This window comes from Desmodus rotundus, chromosome 6 (genome assembly GCF_022682495.2).
Source record: "Desmodus rotundus isolate HL8 chromosome 6, HLdesRot8A.1, whole genome shotgun sequence".
Classification (NCBI taxonomy): Eukaryota; Metazoa; Chordata; class Mammalia; order Chiroptera; family Phyllostomidae; genus Desmodus; species Desmodus rotundus.
This window is the reverse complement of record NC_071392.1, coordinates 156,516,341-156,532,915: the sequence shown is the minus strand read 5'-3', so window position 1 is coordinate 156,532,915 and position 16,575 is coordinate 156,516,341. Positions and strand designations below refer to the sequence as shown.

The 16,575-nt window shown below is 56.4% G+C and overlaps 1 protein-coding gene across 2 annotated transcripts; it reads right to left on the bottom strand.

Annotated features, from left to right (window-relative positions):
• Nucleotides 1-1,038: 1,038 nt before the first annotated feature.
• On the bottom strand, nt 1,039-14,869 carry TMEM130 (transmembrane protein 130). 2 transcript variants are annotated; one of them, XM_024577090.4, is made up of 8 exons: nt 14,510-14,869; nt 8,795-9,100; nt 7,342-7,501; nt 6,469-6,635; nt 6,148-6,232; nt 4,829-5,031; nt 2,823-2,935; nt 1,039-2,380 (listed from the first exon to the last, which is right to left on the bottom strand). In XM_024577090.4, exons 1-8 carry the CDS (start codon nt 14,592-14,594, stop codon nt 2,195-2,197), a joined length of 1,305 nt encoding a protein of 434 aa, XP_024432858.2. In that variant the 5' UTR covers nt 14,595-14,869; the 3' UTR covers nt 1,039-2,194. The 2 variants fall into 2 exon arrangements, with proteins under 2 accessions (XP_024432858.2, XP_024432859.2); XM_024577091.4 differs by having other exon boundaries at nt 1,039-2,344.
• Between the last annotated feature and the right edge of the window lie 1,706 nt (nt 14,870-16,575).

Here is a 16,575-nt window from a genome sequence, read left to right as displayed (position 1 = left end):
CAATCCCTTCGCTGGTGGAGGGTCTTGCCTTCCCTTTGTAAAAATCGCAACATTTGTTATGTGCAGCAAAGCCAGGCGAGACAAAGCCATGTGTGTTTGTACGAGTCTGTCCCCTGCCTCCTCCAGCTCTGGTACAGACAGCTGGCCACCAAGCTGGTGGCGGGAGGGGTGTCAGAGGTAGGCTGCGTGTGGCAGCATCTGTCCCACGGGCCAATGATGCTAAAGCTCCAGAAAGTTCCCTAAACGGCTTTGTTCATTCAAAGTGGTGTTTCCCAGAGTGGTACAGCATGGGGCAGAGGCAGGGTCCCTCCCCACCCGTGTCCAGCTTGGGGTGCACCTGCTGGGTGCTGGGTGCTGGTGCTGGTGGGAGAGCAGAGGTAATGAAGAGAAAAACCCAACCTCTTACAGAAGGAAAAGAACTTAGGAAGGGTGTTGACCCAGAGGGTTCGGGTCAAAGTGTGGCCCTGGGACCGGCAGGGTCAGCAGCGCTCTTGTTGGAGATGCAGGATCTCGGGCTTCACTCCAGCCGCCCTAAAGACGGAATGTCACCGAACAAAAAAAAAACGCTCCCGCACTTTTCATGTACGTCCAAGTTCAAGAAGCCCTGCTGGAGACCTGGGTTCCCACACTTCACTGGCACACTGGAATCCAAGGGCCTGTGGAAATGGGCGCAGCCCCCTCCCCAGGTGCTGAATCAGGTGTGGGGCGGGGCCCAAGGACCTGCATTTTCAGCAAGTGCCCAGACTTGGCGCACATTCCCTCCCGGATCTAGAGTCTGATCCAGTGTCAGACTCGGCTGCACATTGGTCACCAGGGGGCGCCTGGACCCACCTCCAAGAGACCCTCACTCAGAATCTCATTGGTCCCTGATGCTGCTGGCGGAGCAGCGGTTTGAGAATCACTGATAGAGTCTTGGGGACCCAGAGAGCAGCTCCGTCCTGTCACTTCACAGGAGAACGCGCCCAGGACGTCCTGCGGTGGCCGAGAACCACTCGAACGCCCGCGCGTGGGGAAGTAAGAGCCCCGGGACGCCCCGCAGGCGCTGCTACACTCACAGCACACAAGCTTTATTCTGCAATGATGGCGTATTTCGTGAGAATGACTGCGCCGCAGCGTTTTCTGCACTAAGTCCGAGACAGACGCCTACGGCAGCTGAGTTTCTGCCCCACACCATGCCCCCACCAAACAGGCCCAGTTTGCTCCCAGCACCCCTGCACGGGGGCCTAACTGTGTCTCGTCTGCACCCATAAGCTGCTCCCTCCACCTGCTCTGCCTGCCCAGCCACTGGGCCGCAGGGGAGAGGACCCAGCTTGGTTCCCCTGCCTCTTCCTTCTCAGGGCCTCCTGGGGGCAGCGGGGCTGCAAGGCTACCGTCCCCTCCCAGGGATCCCAAGTCACCACCGGCTCGACTCCTCTTTGCTTCGAGGCCTCTTCCTCAGTGGGAGTTAACGTGGTCTCAGTATAAGAGGGTGCTATGTATTAAAGCACTTTGCACTCACCAAGTATCAGCCCTGCCCCCAACAAGCAGACAGGCAACAAGGTGTCCTTAGAGTGGGACCAGGTAGCCGCAGGGACAGGGACAAAGGGACAGACCAGGCCCAGGAGCTGTTGGGCTCAAGTGGAGAGGTCAGATTTCATCTTAGTTCCAATGCAGGGTACATCCTGGTGACCAACTGAACTATGCAGAGAAAACCATCGGAGGTGTCCATGCGACACGTGTGTGAGTGTGCCCACCTATCTCTCAGCGTGACCTTTCACGATGTATCCCTAGCCACCTGCGAGCTTCCTCCTAGCTCTCTGACCTGGGCAGGGCTGCCTGGGGGCGGAAAGCTCAAATCCCAGGTAGACAGCAGATGTGCCAACGTGGGAGGGTTGGGCAAGGGGCGGCCAGGCACGCCCGGAGCAAGGAGGGACTGCTGTGTTAGAGTGTCATGTCCCCCGACTTGGGGCCTCTTCAAAGGTGAGGGGTGGGGTGGGGCTGACTGAGACGGGCTTACAGCGGTGGCTGGGCTGCACAGATGGACAGGTGGCTGGGGGTGTGACGAGGGGGCTTGTGGCAGCGGCTGTACTGTACAAATGGACGGCCGGCAGGGCAGACGGCCCCCCACACACGAGCCCCTCCTGCTGGGTGGCAGGCCCCACCTTGCCCAAGCGTCCAGTTGGCAGTTAGTAAAGCTGAGAAGGGTGGGGGGCGCTCACACCGTGTACGTTTTGACAGACTTGTAGAGGGGCGGCAGCAGCCCGTGGTTCTCACGGACGACCTCCAGGTACTCGGAGGGTGTCTCCAGCAGGAAGGGCCCACAGCACATCTGGCAGCACTTGACCCCCGTGGGCGGCTCCGGGTTCTTGTCAGACATGGGGGAAAAGTCAAAATCAGCCACCTATGATGAACAAAACCCCACAGGTCAATCGCCCGCCCACCGGGAGCCCCACATAGGGTGGCCTTACAAGCTTAGCTGCAGGGCGGCCGCATGCGCTGAAGCACCTTTCTGGTCCCGCACAGCATGACACTGTGCCCTGGGATTTTCTGCTCCCTGGGGCTCCCTCTTCTGGTGGCCCTCCCCCTTACCAGCTCATGAGCCCAGCTGCCAGGCCAGGGGCAAGCACAGGAGGTAAGTCAAATGGGAAGGAGCCAACTCAGACATTTTCCCTGGTTTGCGGGTGCCTCTTGGGCATGTCTCCCCCAGCCCCAGGGCCTGGCACTGGCATCCAGACCCCTTCCAAGCCCTCTGGCCTGGCCCCCATGTCCTCTCCACACACTCCCGCTCCATCCTCATCCTCTCAGGGACCAGGGGCCCAGCCCCCACCCTCCTGAGCACCCACCTCCACCATGTCCTTCTGGTGAGTGGCGTTCCTCAAGGTCATGTACATGATGAAGGCCAGCATCATGGTGATGAGCGTGGCACAGGGGAAAGCAAAGACAGCTGGCTGGATGCCTGGGAGTGAGAAAGCGCAAGTCACGGGCCTGGGTGTTTGGGCTTCATGCCAGCTCTCAGTGGGGGCAGGGGGAGAGAAGAGTCACTGCCCCCCACTACCCTGGAGCTTTCTCCTTAAGTACATGCCTCCTAGCTGGGGAGCTTCAAAAGGCAAAGCCAGGATTTCACAAAAACCAAGTTGGCATGTGCGAGGGTTTTAGAATACGCCCACAAGTAACTTTCAAGAGGTGCAGCTAAAGTCCCCACCCCTGAGTGCTGGCTGGACTTAGTGACTTGCTCCTAGCGGACAGCCTATGACAAGGGTGACAGCTCAGGACTTCTGAATCCAGGCCATGAAAGATGTCACAGCCTCCTCCTGGCCCTCCCTCGGGTGGGGAAGGGAAGCCTTGCTGTGAGGGCGCCCAAGGCCCCCTGTGCCCTCTCCTCTGTTGCAGCTTCTTGCCCTCTGGCAGCCCTGGGACTGCTCACTGACCCAGGTGTCAGGAAGCCGCAGGGTGGAGCAGCAAGAGCCAAGGGTCTAAAGTTAGGCGGCCCTGGGTTCAAATCCTGACTCTGATCAGGCTACCTGATGCTAATGCTGAGCCTAGCGCCTGCATGGGGACCAGACCAGGTGAGGTGTGAATGTGCCAGGTGTGTGGCAGGTGATTAGCAGGTGTGAGTTCCCCCTCACTCTCCGTTCATCCTCCTCCTGAGTTCCCTGCCTATAGACACCAGCATACACCATGAGAATCTGGTATATGTATTGATTACCCAGAGTGCTGTCTTGTCCACCGAATTCAGCGTTTTCCTGGGAACTCAGTAACCAGGAGGCACCGGGGGAGGCAGGGCCCCAGCCCCCTGAGGGCACCCACAGATCAGAATCTGCCTGTCCCACAAGCTCAGCCAGGGCCTGGAGTGGGGTACAAGGACTGGGGAGACTGGAGGGGACAGGGCCCATCTTGGGGACAGGGCAGCTGAGGGCCCCCCCTTTTGTACTATATGGGGGGGACCTGACTGGGCATCTGGAAGACCATCCCTGAGGGGTTTGGGATCCAACTCTCTACCCCACATAGGGAAGCATTCATCTTGGGTCACAGAAGAGCCCCCTCGGAAACAAAGGGGGGAATCTGACGCCGTTGCCTGAGGCTGCGGCCCTGAGCCAGTGTCTGGGCCTGGGCCTGGGGAAGAGCGTTCGTGGGGACAGGCTGGGTGTCCCTGTGAGTGAGAGGGACCGTGCTGAGCACTTCCTAAGCCGCTCACACTTCACGACAGCCCTGTGAGTCCCAGTCACCCCTGGGGATGCTGGTTTGAGTGTTGGTGACCGTGCCCCGGCAGACAGAGACCCTGCCTATGCTGGACTGGGGACAAATGGGGGTGCATTGCGATCATGGAGGCTCATTCCTTGTGGGAGTGTTCACGTTGGGGACACGTGTGCCATTGGTAACATGGAAGGGACATTGACGGCAATGGTGGGGGCAGCAAGCGAGCAGAGAGGCGGGGGTGGCATGGCAGTGGTGGCATTGCCCCAGTGGCGAGGGATGGGCAGGAGGGGCATTGAGGAGGGCGCAGATGGGCGTGGCGATCACACAGCTGCCTGCTGGTTCTGGACGGTGCTGGAAGAGCCGTCAGCGGTGCGTGTGGCCATGGCAGCAGCAGTGCCGCTCCGGGTGGCTGGCAGTGGCCGAGGTGGCTGTTAGTGCTGCCGGGGGTGTGGTGTTGAGGGTGGCGTTGGCAGGCGGATTGGTGGCACTGGTGAAATTGGTCGGAGAAGGGTGTGGGCAGTCGGTCAGTGGTGTCGGTTGGGGTCAGTGGAGCTATTGATGATTCTAGCGCTGGAGGGGGTGGTTGGGGACAGCTTGGCTGGAGTGGCCTGGTGGCAGGGTGGCTGTGAAGTGGAAGGGGGGTGTCACTTACTGGAGGGCCACACCTGGATCCTGTGGTACTGGTGTGTCTTGCTGATGACGTTCTCAGCCCAGATGCTGAAGCAGTAGTCCCCGGGGTCCCGGAAGATGTGGGTCAGGTTGTAGGCTGTGCTGGCCACCGACACGGGGTGACACTCCCCTTCCTCCAGCGGGAGGCACTCGGGCTTGAGGCGCCAGCACACGGTCAGCGGCGGGCTGTGGGAGATGCGGGCAGTGGTCAGAAGTGGCTCCGTGGGGAGTGTGAACACAGACTAAGAAAGTCCAGGTGGCTGTGAACTTCAGTGTCCTTCCCAGAACAGAACACCCAGCTGTCCTGGCCTCCACTTCTCACCTTCCAGACCGGGGCAGAGAAGAGTATCTAGAGATGGCCACCAACCCCGAGGGGATTCTGGGCCAGTGAGACAGACAGAGCCACACACAGACTGCTGGACGAGGCAGAATGGATGCCCAGTGACATGTGGGGTGGGGTGTGCACGCCTCCTAGAGGAGGTGGCACCTGAGGGGGATCTGAAAGGGTACATTGGCTTGTGATGGGTTTAAAGGGGACAAGAGTGTCTTGTGTTATCTGCCTGCCGAAGGCGGGCTCAGAAGCTGGAGACGCAGGGCCACCTGAGGAGCGCCCAGTGAGAATTCCCATCTCACACAATGCCAGGCTCGAGTGAAACAGGACCATGTGGCTTCCCACCCCATCTCCAAGTACGAAGCTCCTGCCTCCAAAGCCCCCCGAAGGCTTTAGAAGCCACCTCCAGCCCACAGCATGTCTTCCTCCTTCCTCGGCCACTCTGCTCATTCTCCGTCCAGCCCTGCCTCCCCTGGATGTGTCCCCATGGCGGGGGAAGTGGGTGGTTGTACCCATGAGAGTCCTGTAGAGCTGGGCCCTGACTGCTGCCCCCTGCAGCTCCTTCTGTCCTCGTGAGGCAAACCCTCCCGGCCTCTCTGTGTCTTGTTGCTTACTACAAACTCAGTTTAGTGCCATTCTTGCCAAGAGCTGGGCCACATCTGCTTTCCAGGCACCTAGAAAGCAGACCCAAGTCACATACAGAGGGGACTGTTCACAGGAGTGGTCCCTCGCTCCCTTTGCCTTGAGAACCACACCACAGACAGCCCTGAAAGGCCCGTGCTTCCTCCCCTGGACCCTGAGGATGGATCTGTGCCCACAGCCATGGCACAGACAAGGGGCTGGGAGGCATTGTCCTTCCAAAAGCCCACAGACCTGGGGCCCCTCAGGGTAAGGAGCAGGCTCAGGATCACCCGACGGAGAGAGTGGGTAGGGCCGCGGGCCACACACAGAGCACTCTGGGGTTCACTTACCTCCCTAGGAAGTTCAAGGTCACTGTCATCCTTTGGAAGGTCTGAATTTGGTTGGGCCCCAAGACCTGGATGCCTCGAAGAGTTTCTGAAAGGCAGAGGACCCCATTAAACCTGGTGGCTGAGGGCAGATGTCTCAGGGCTCCCAGGGCCGGGGCTGTGGGACCGCCCCCTCTCACCAAAGCCAGGGACAGATGGGTTCTGGTGTTTCCTCCCTGCGCAGGATACTGAAGCACAGTCCACTATGCCTTGTGCCTTTGACCAGAGGCCAATGAGGCCAGGAAATAAGAAGCACTCCACCTGTACCAGCCCCCCGAGACCCACCCTGCAGCTTCAGCGAGGCGGAGAAGTCCCCCGTCTTCTGCACGATGCCCTTCCCAGCATCCAGCGTGGTCTGCTCCCACTCTGCCACCACTTTGAGGTTCACAGTGAAGGTCCCGATGATGGAATAGTTATAATAGACCACAGGGTCTTCAGTCACCATCTGGGTGCTGTAAGGTGACAGGGAGGAGTCAGACGACAGAAGTGACTCATGGGACTTCTTAGAGTCAAGGGTGGCTGTACAGTGACACACCCTGGCTACCGGTTCCTCATGAGCAAACCTGCTGTGGCAGCAGCAGCCTCCCCCGTCTGGGCCTTCCTCAGGCCCACAGGGAGCACATGGAGCCTCGGGGCCTGCACACCCACTTTCCAGGCTCATCAAAGGCTCCGTAATCCATCACCACTCCTTGCCCCCACCCCTGCTGTGGAACTTACAGGCTCAGCACGTGGGACTGGGGGGACTCAAGCAGGTGAGGGGGTCTCAAGTTCATGCAGGAGCACTGCCCCTGCATGAACTTGAGGTGTCTGTGAACTGCCTGACCCCCACTTCCCAACCTGCCTCCCATAGCCTGGCTTGTGTGGAGAGAAGTTTGGGAATCAAAGCCAGAACAGGTCCCTCCAAAGTCAAATGGAGAAAAAAAATCCTTCCTACCTTGACCTTTTTTAAAGGGCCATTTTGGGCACCAGGGACCTATTAGTTTGCAGGCTCACCACTGGTCCCCGGGCACCCCAAGCTTAGCACAGAGCAGGTGCTCAAGGAATGCCTGGAGTGAGAGTGAGCGGGTGGAGGTGGGGCAGTACAGAGCACCCTGACTGGGAGGACAGGGCCAGGACCTAGGGCCAAGGCTTTGGGGCATCCTGGGGGGAAGGACGAACCCATCTCCGAAGTCCCAGCTGTAGAGAAATGAGGCGGTCTTGAAGAAGTTGCTCGGGTCATGGAGGAGGAAGGAAACTTTAAGGACGGTCTTGGTGAGATAGGAGCTGGGCCAGGGCAGGGACGTGTTCTGGGTGACAATGAGGTTCCCCGCAATGAACTCTGGAAGAGAGAGACCAAGGGAGGGTGAGTCCACCAAGATGTCGAGAGGGCGGAGCCAGGAGTGACCTCACCTGCCTGCCCACAGAGCAGCCTCTCCCCCACCTGACCTTCCCTGTCAGAGCTGGGCGCTGGTCAGAGGGGACCCTGTGGGTCACTGTGCACAGAGGCACATGTCCCCGAAGTCCTTGCACCTGCTGTGCAGACCTGCTGAAGACATACAGCAGGTGTGACATGCATCACTTCACACCGGCAGCCCTTCACCAGGACCCCGAACTTTCTGGCACAGAAGATGCCCAGAATCAGAAGGAAGTGCATAGGCTTTGAAAAGTAACTTCTGGGAAATATTTCAAAGGATCAGATGAGCCTTAAAAAAATGCAGTCAGTTCCATGGATCGCATCTCCACGCCCAACGCGTAGGGCTGGGTGAGGACCTCCGTTCTCTGTCCTTCTCTAAAAAAACTGAGGAGCTGATTTTTTTTTTTTTTACCACGAGATCGGAGAGTAAGGTGTGCTTCAGTGATGTTCATTTGGAAAATGCTGAAAAGTGGAATGAAAAGAAAAGAAGCGTCCTATCACTCAAACACAACCATTGTCGACTCTTTGGAAGAATTGCAAAGTGTTGGTATGTGAGTATGTATACGTTTATTAAACACACTTGATCAAATTAGTGATAAAATGTTGTCTTGCTTTTTAAAATTTGACAAGCATGAGTATTCTCCAGGACATTACAAACTCTCTGTAAAGAGAGTTATTATTCATTGTATCATTATTATTCATGATACAAATTATATCAATATACTTAACCATTTCCCCTATGGCTACATACTTAGCTTGTTTCCATTTTCCTCTACTATTATAAACACCACTGCAATGAACACCTCGGTGCATAAAGCATCACCCAAATGGAGGTTTATTTCCTGAAGATAAACTCGTTAAGAGATTGTGAACTCCAAGAGAGCAGGAACTTCTTGGAAGGAGAGAAGAGGGTGAGGGAGAAAGAGAGAATGAAGATGAATGGGCCAAAGAGTCAAATAATGGATACCTGTGGATCAGCTGCTCTCCAAGGGGCTGGATTAATTTACAACCCCAGTAGCACTAGGTACTCAAACGGTCAGTTTCAGCTCCGCCCTGCCGGCAGAGGGTGTTACCACGTTCTGATCCTTTGTTAACTTGACTGATAACCGAGAAGGACCCAAGGGTCCAATGCGCATGTCTGTGATTACTCAAGGGGCTGGGCGTTTTTCTCTGCACCCAGAGTCTGCAGGCAGATTAGCAGGCAGGACCGGTCCTCACCGGTGATGGAGAGGACGAGGAGGCTCCTCGCCACGGGCTGGCACATCCAGCAGTTGGCGGCGGTGACCCAGACAGAGACGGGGAAGTCCCCAGGCGTGCTCCCCACAGCACGGATGGAGGAGCTGAAGGCCTCATCCGTCTTCCCCGTGAGCAGCAGTGGGGAGTGGATCCAGTGGAAGCGGTAGGAGTGAGTGTCGGTGGGCAGGTCCAGGCTGCCGTTGTCACTGGCCACCAGGCTAGCAGTGACGGTCACCTCTGCCCCCGTAGTGGCAGGACTATCCGTGATGAGGTGAAGCTCATACAGGCCTAGGACCCCAAAAACAAAAACTACATTTCAGGAGGGGACATGGCAAGGAACCCCACGGCCACCCTCTGAGCTGGCTTCTACTATTCTACTTTATAGGTGGAGAACCTGAGGCCCAGGCAGCCCAGGTGACTTGCCTGAGAGTCTTATGACTAGTTCACTGTCAAGCTGGGATTCAAACCTGGGCCCAGCTGACTCCAAATCACACGCCCTTTCCAGGGTCCCCAGTTTATATCACAGGGCACATGCGCGGCCTGGGCCTGCCCTGCCTGGGCTATGTCTCAGCTCTGATGTGCAGAGCTGAGCCCGGCCCCTGGTGCAGGCTGGGTGCCCTGAGTGTGAAGGAGGCCCCCCTCTGATCTGAGCCAAGCCCCCTTCCTTCCCTCTTGCTCTGAGTTTCTAAATCTAAAATGTAAGAGGTTCTAGATCAGCACTGCCCAACGCGGTAGCTACTAGCACCTGTAACTAAGGGTTACCCTGTTGGACAGTGTGGACCCAGAATCCCTTCACTATCCCAGAAGGTTCCATCCGGCTGCCTTGCTCTTGGTGACCTCGGGGGGTCCTGCCGGGGCCAACACTGGAACTCTGTGATTCCAGCAGGGTCAACTGCTCGGGGACCCGGACCTGAAATACGGGGGATGCAGCTCTTACGGGGAACCCTAGCATTGGTCTCTCAGGTTGCTGATGGCGAACGGGGCCTTCAGCACATGGGATGCGGACCTTTTAGATAACACTCCCCTCCCGACACCCACATCGAAGGTAAGACTAACTGCAACCTGCAAATAAAGTATAAAACAAAAAATAAAAACATTTTGTTAAAGCCCCAGCCGGTGTGGCTCAGTTGGTTGGACATCATCCTGCAAACCGAAAGGTTGGCGGTTCGACTCCCGGTCAGGGCACATGCCTGGGGTGCAGGTTTGGTCCCCAGGGTGCATTCGAAAGGCAACCAATCAATGTTTCTCTCTCACACAGATGTTTCTCTCCCTCTCCTCCTTCCCCTACCCTCTCTCTATAAATTAATTAATTAAAAATATTTTATTAAAAATTAAAATAATCAGTAACAATCATTGTTACCAGATTTGGACATTTCTTTTTTTTTTAACCTCACTCAAGGACATCTTTTTTTTTTTTTATTGCTTTTGAAGTGATGGAGAGAGGAGGAGAGAGAAACATCGATGCAAGAGAGAAGCACGGACTGGTTGCCTCCTGTACATGCCTGGACCCGCGATCACATGCACTGTGACCGGGAATCACACCCACAGCCCTTCAGTTACAGGATGACGTTCCAACCACTGGGCCACACCGGCCAGGGCTCCTGCTATTTTGTTAACCACGCTCTTAATCTGGGGTTATATAGTCTATTGTTCTTTTCAATTCTGAACCATAGGCATCTCCCTAAATCATTATTCTTCAACTGCTTTAGATAGTTGCATATTTTATCATATAAACAAGGCAAGACTTTAAAAATAAGGCTTGTTTCCATCATAAAATTCATACATATGCATAAAGAGCATTACAACGTCCCATCACCCTCCCTCCCAAAGACAGCAGATGCTATCGTGCCGCCGTCTTCCTGTCTCTTCTTCACGCATAAAAATTTTTAGTGTAGTTATAATCACACTCTGCACACAATTTGGAATTATTTCATTTCCACAGGACGACACCTCCCACGTGTGTCCGTGTCGCCCTGACATGAATTTCCACGCGTGCGTGACAATCGCCCACACAGGTACTCCACTGGCAGCACCCTTCGCTCTCGTCAAGAACACGACTGCATGCTTGTGACCCTTCTCCTGTAATCGGTGACTTCCCTCTGCAGGTGAGATTTCCCAAGGGCTTGAGGTGAGAGGGTGCAGCCAGCGGCAGTGCACGCCTGAGCAGAAGAGGTGAGGCGGCAGGAAGAAGGGAGGGGCTGCCAGCTCAGGTCACTCTCCCTCTCACCTTTCCAGCCCTGGCCCAGCCCACCCCACAGGCACGACCCCCCCCCTGCCACCCCCCACCCCGTGGATTCAGGTGCCTTCTAAATGCTGACGGAGCCCAGTAACACAGACCTACTCTCTGGGCTCCAGGCCTGCGCTGAACAATTAAGCAAAGTTAAGGACTCAAATTTAATGAACACTATAAATTCCATTCCTCAGCTGCACTAGCCATATTTCAAGTGTCTAATGGCCAACTGGTTCTTAGCTATTTTTCTGGACTGCAGAGATCCACAATGTTCCCTTCATTACCCGAAGTTCTGTGGGACGGTACTGTTCTAGAGCCTCTGGATTTCTCCCCTCCCCAAACCTATCATCTCCTTCAGGTAGCACTCTCTGTTGGGGTTAGAGTAGCCAGCTATCCCAAGACTCAATCCCCAGGCTTCTGCCATGCTAACTCCTCCTCTCTGGGCATGCTCACCTCCTCTCCATCACTGCTAACATCGCTTAAGCCCCGTCGGGATTACTGCTACATCCTGCCCCTGCCCCTTGGCCTCCAGTCCTGCCCCACTCTCAGACACCTCACACAACAGGCTTCTTGCACAGGTCATCCGGCCACTCTCAGGGTGAAATCCAGATTCACATCCTGGCACACCCCTGCTGTAGCTGGCCACTTTAACTCATGCAGCTCCCCACAACACGCGGTCCTTCCTAGCCTCAGGGCCTTTGCACATGCTGTGCTCACTGCCCTTCTCCGCCCATCTCTCCTTGGGTATAATCTCCTCCGGGAGGCCTCCCCTGAACCCCTCGCCTCCCTGGTGCTCTCTCAACAGCCGGAGCACACAGTTGTCACAAGCCCACGTTGGGACGATGGCTTTCTCATCTGCCCCACCGTGCTGCAGTCCCCTTTAGGGCAGTGCTTATCTCCATCTCCCCTCTGCCCAGCAAAGTGCTTGGCACACAGTAGGTGTTCAGCAATGCTGGTGCCGAGTGGCACCTGGAGAGAAGGGTGTGGCAGAGGGACGTGGCAATGTCCCAGGACACAGTTCATCTGTCCTTGGGCCCCACCCTCACAGGTGTTAAGGGGACCCAGAAGTGCAGACATGCCCCCTACCCTCAGGTTGCTCAGGAGAGACCTGTTGCACTCAATGAAACCAGGAGGTGGATGAGTGTGACCTCAGCTATCCCCCTTCGCCTTGTGGCAATGCTGCCTGTCCCCACGGCTCTAGCATTCCCCCTTGCCCATGTCCCAAAGAGGGATTTCCAGGAGCTGTGGCAGAAGCTTCCCCAGGAAGATAAGATGCGTGTTTCACGTTGAGGGACCGGGGCCTCTGAGCCCCTGAGATCACACCACTGCCTGTGACCAGAGAGCACATCAGCACCACCGGGCTGGGTCCTGTTCTCTCTCCCTCTGGCCGGGAGGCAGTGTTAGGCCGGGCCGCACAGAAAGAGGTGCTCTGATAAGAGGCCATCCCCTCCCTTCTCCCTCTCGATCCTGCCCACCCCCAGGCAAGGAGTGGGGGCCAGAGTGAGGCTGGTGGGGGGCCGGGGGGCGGCATTGGCTGACTGCATGCTCATGGCCATCCAGCATCTGCAGAGAGATGGGCGTATGTCAGCACAACACAGATCGGTTGCCAGGGGAATGGGATCCGGAGGGGCTGCAGGCAGGCGCTCGGGATGGAGGATGTGGGGGGAGGCGGGGCTGCAGCTATAGCAGATGTTATTGCAGACCCCTACCTGTCCAGACACAAGAAGCCTCCAAGGGCACTCTTTCTTAAGCATTTTTTTTTTTTTAAAGCAGTTGTTTCATAGTTCCTGGGTGATGCTGTCCCTCTTCCTCGGGGCTCTGGGAAGTGCCCAGGACATCCAGGCTGAAATGGACCACGAAGGCTTTGACCCGTGTGGCTGAAAGAACCAGGCTCAGGTCCTGTCACCCTACCCCTCCAAATCCACCTTTGCAAGTTTGAGCCTAAGTGACAGCAGGGTCACAGCTGAGAGGGCACCACAGGCTTCCCAGGAGACCCAGAGCCAGAGGGGCCAAAGTGAAAAGCACAGTGGCAACCTCCACAAGGCTTGACCCATGGGAGCAACACCCAGAAGCAAGCCCTGGGGCTTCCACTTGGAGCTCATGTGTTTTCTCTGACGACACAGCGTGCAGGGCCCTGAACATTCTAGAAAATGGCCACATCTGCCTTTTCACACTGCACAGGTAGACAGCCCCGAACACTCCCCTGTGTACCTCTGAAGTCTGGGTAACACTGCTTGGAGTTGATGATCCAGGACAGAACTTCGAACCTCAGCCCCAGGGTTGGAGGCAGGCCCCTCAGGCTGCCCCAGACCCACCGAAGGTGGCAAGGGCGTCTGAGCCTCTACTTTTCTCCTGTGGGTTTTCCCCAACTCCCTTCCCAGCTCGTCTGACCATATCATGGGCGCAGTTGGCTAGGCTGGGAACAACGCAGGATTTTAAATAATTCACTTTTTTTGTTTTGGTAATTTAGGCCACATTAATCATTTCTGGGAACAGACCTAATGGTCAAGAGACCCCAATTCTCTATGCATCTCTAGGGGCAGGCACGAGGTCTGACCAAGCAAAATCCCCACACGATTCTCTTATGTCATCCCTGAGGTGCAAGCTCTTATTTTGCCTTGTTGCTTTTATTACACAAAATTGCCTTCCTTTCGCTCCCATTCTTTTAAGATGAGGAGGGGGTGGGGGAAATGAAAATGATAATATTTAACACCCCCCATTAGCTGCCCACGTCCCAACTGTCCCCCAACAACCTTCCGATCTGGGTCCTTTTTTGTCGCCAAAATGAGACAGAAAAGTTGGTGCCGGCCTTCCAGCGGTGGGGCTGTGGGGATGGTACAATCGCGACCAGGGACACGGTGTGGGACCCGGTGGAACCAGCTCGGGGTCCATTTTGGAAATCATTCCCAGAGAGGAAATGGCAGACTGGCCTCCTGGGCTTTAAAATCGCATCGTACCCGCAGCTAACACAAACAGGGTGGAAAGGCTCTCCAGACTAGGCGACGTTTTAAAGCAAAAATGTGCTCCGCGGGCGACCTGGCCGCGCTCCCTGGGGGGCTGTGGCGTGACGACCGACCCCCGCACATACCCGGTCTCACTGCATTATTCTCACCCACCCCCATCGGCTGCGAGGTCCCCAAGAGTTGGGATAGATTCTCAGGTTATCGCACGCGAGCGCGCGTGGTTCCCAAGGCAGGGGCGTTCTAGAGATAGCAGCAGGAACCAAGGGACATAGGGAGTCCCCTCAAGTGGCGAGGCGATTTCTGGGGAGAGCGGTGAAGGGAGAGAGTAGAGGGCTTCGCGGTGCGCAGCTGCCGGTGTCCCCTACGCAACGCGATTCAGGGACTCCAAGAAAGAAGGAGGTGCGCTCACGGGGTACGGTACCAGCTCCGCAGCCCAGGCTCCGGCGAGGCCCCAGCGTGCTACGGCTCTGCGAGGGCGGCCGGCCGGCCCGCACAGCTCCTTACCTGCAGCCACTGCAGCCGGGGCCAAGGGCAGGAGGCAGGCGAGCCAGAGGATGCCGCTGACGCGCGGGCAGAGGGCCGGGGCCATGGCGGCTTCGGGAGCAGCAATAGCCGGAGCGGACGGGCTGGCCGCTACTCTGGGTGCGAGGCGCGTGCTGTGCGGGGAGATGCTGACAGCGCGCTCGCTCTTCCTCGCTTTGGGACACTGTGTTGCTGCGCGCCGCCGCCTCCTACAGCCAGCCGCACAGACCCCAGCCCACGTCAGCTGCTCAGCCCCCCTCCCCGCACCCTCCTCTTTCCCACGACCTTCCCCTCCGCTCCCCGGACTGTACTCCACCAATCTGCCCCATCTCCCGCGCCCCTCTCTTCCCCACATTTCTCCAGTCTGCGCTTCCTCCCCACCGCCTCTGACTCAGCGCCCCAGAGGCGCAGGCAGCACTGCAAAGCCACAAGCAGGCCCCTTTGGGTTCTTCTGCAGGTGCCTTCCCCACCCCTGACGCTTACGGCTTAGAGGTGAAGTTCTTCATTCGAAGAATGAAGCGCCTACTGTGTGCCAGGCTCTGGGCAAAGGGCCTGGAAACACTTCTTTCCTTCCAGGGAGAGGGGCTTGAGCGCAGAGCTGATTGATGTTTTTCCTCAGTTTACCTTCTCCGTGGCTGCTGTAAAATGGGGCGCATGCTCAAACCCGGGCCCACAGCCGCGTTGCCAAAGATTCGGACAACCGTGAGGAGGAGTGACCAGACTGCTCTTTGGACACTCGTGGCCCTAAGCAGGCACTTCTGCCTGCCATACCTGAGCAGAGGGTGTTTTTCCTCCTAGACAGTGGCCAGGCCTAGCTGGCCTTAAAGGCTGGACACCAACAGCCTGGGTCCAGCTCTGAGTCACTCTGTACCTGGGCAAGAGATGCAGCCCAGAGGGTTGGGGTCACACAATTGAGGTCAAGCATGGCCTGACAGGCAGGACTCTTTAGGGGAGAACATTCCAGACCAGAGACTTAGCTGCAAAGGTGCTAGGTGGGCATGAGGCAGAGCAAGGCCATTGTGGCTGGAACATGATGAATGAGGTTGGAAGGTACGCAGGGCCAGGTAAAGAGGACGAACTGAAAAGTCTTCGGAGGGTTTTATTTAGAGGAGGGGAGTGATCTAACTTACCTGTGAGAATGACATTGACCCTGTCCCCGACCTCTAGTTCAGGAGGTAGAGAAGAAAACAGTTACGGATGGTGACAGCATGATGGGTAGGGTTAGGGCCGTGAGGAAGCATAGGGATTTCCGCAATGTTAGGTCTAGGCCTAACTGTATAGGTCTTTATCCAATGTCGCTAAGGTGAAACTTATCGAAAGATTTGTCTACAGCTTCTCCCCCTTCTCCTCACCAATATTAAATGACCACACTCAGCACTCTGATTTCAGCCCTCAGATTTTTCAACCTTCCCCAACGTAGGACCTCCTACTTCTGGGGTTTTGGTGGTGGGAGGGGCAGAGAGGGTTTTGCTTGCAAGTGGGCCACTCCTTCCAGGGGGAAGGAAAGGGTGTTCTGACCCATTTTATTTCTCCCGAGGAAGAAATAATTGGCACTAAATACATCCACTCACAGTCCCAGCACTTCATTGGTGGAAACGTGGAAGGAGGAAGGAGCGTGTTTCCCGACAAGACACCTTTCCTCCAGGGTATCAGCTGGTGTTGCAAGTTCTACTTAATGCAAGATGCGAAATGTATCTGTCTGGGAAGGGAGCACAGAGATTTTGGGGAGTTAGCAATCATGGGGATTGGGGGCTCAGCACTGTCAGGAAGGGGCAGGACATGGAGGCAGGTCCTGGAATTCATAGAGGTCAGCATTTTCTAGCTCTGTATGGTAAATGGTAACCGTGGGTTACAGGAACAGCTCACTATTTAACTCCTTCCATAGATGGAGTCTGTAGGTGAGGCGATGCCGGGAGTGGGGGCGGGAAGCTAGGGGGGTTCAAATGGTGCCTCCCGAGTCACAGGGCCAAGGGACGCCGTGTCCCAGGCAACAGGAGGAGGAGGAAAATCGGAGCGCTAAGCCCCTCCTTCTGATAAAGTCATGAAAG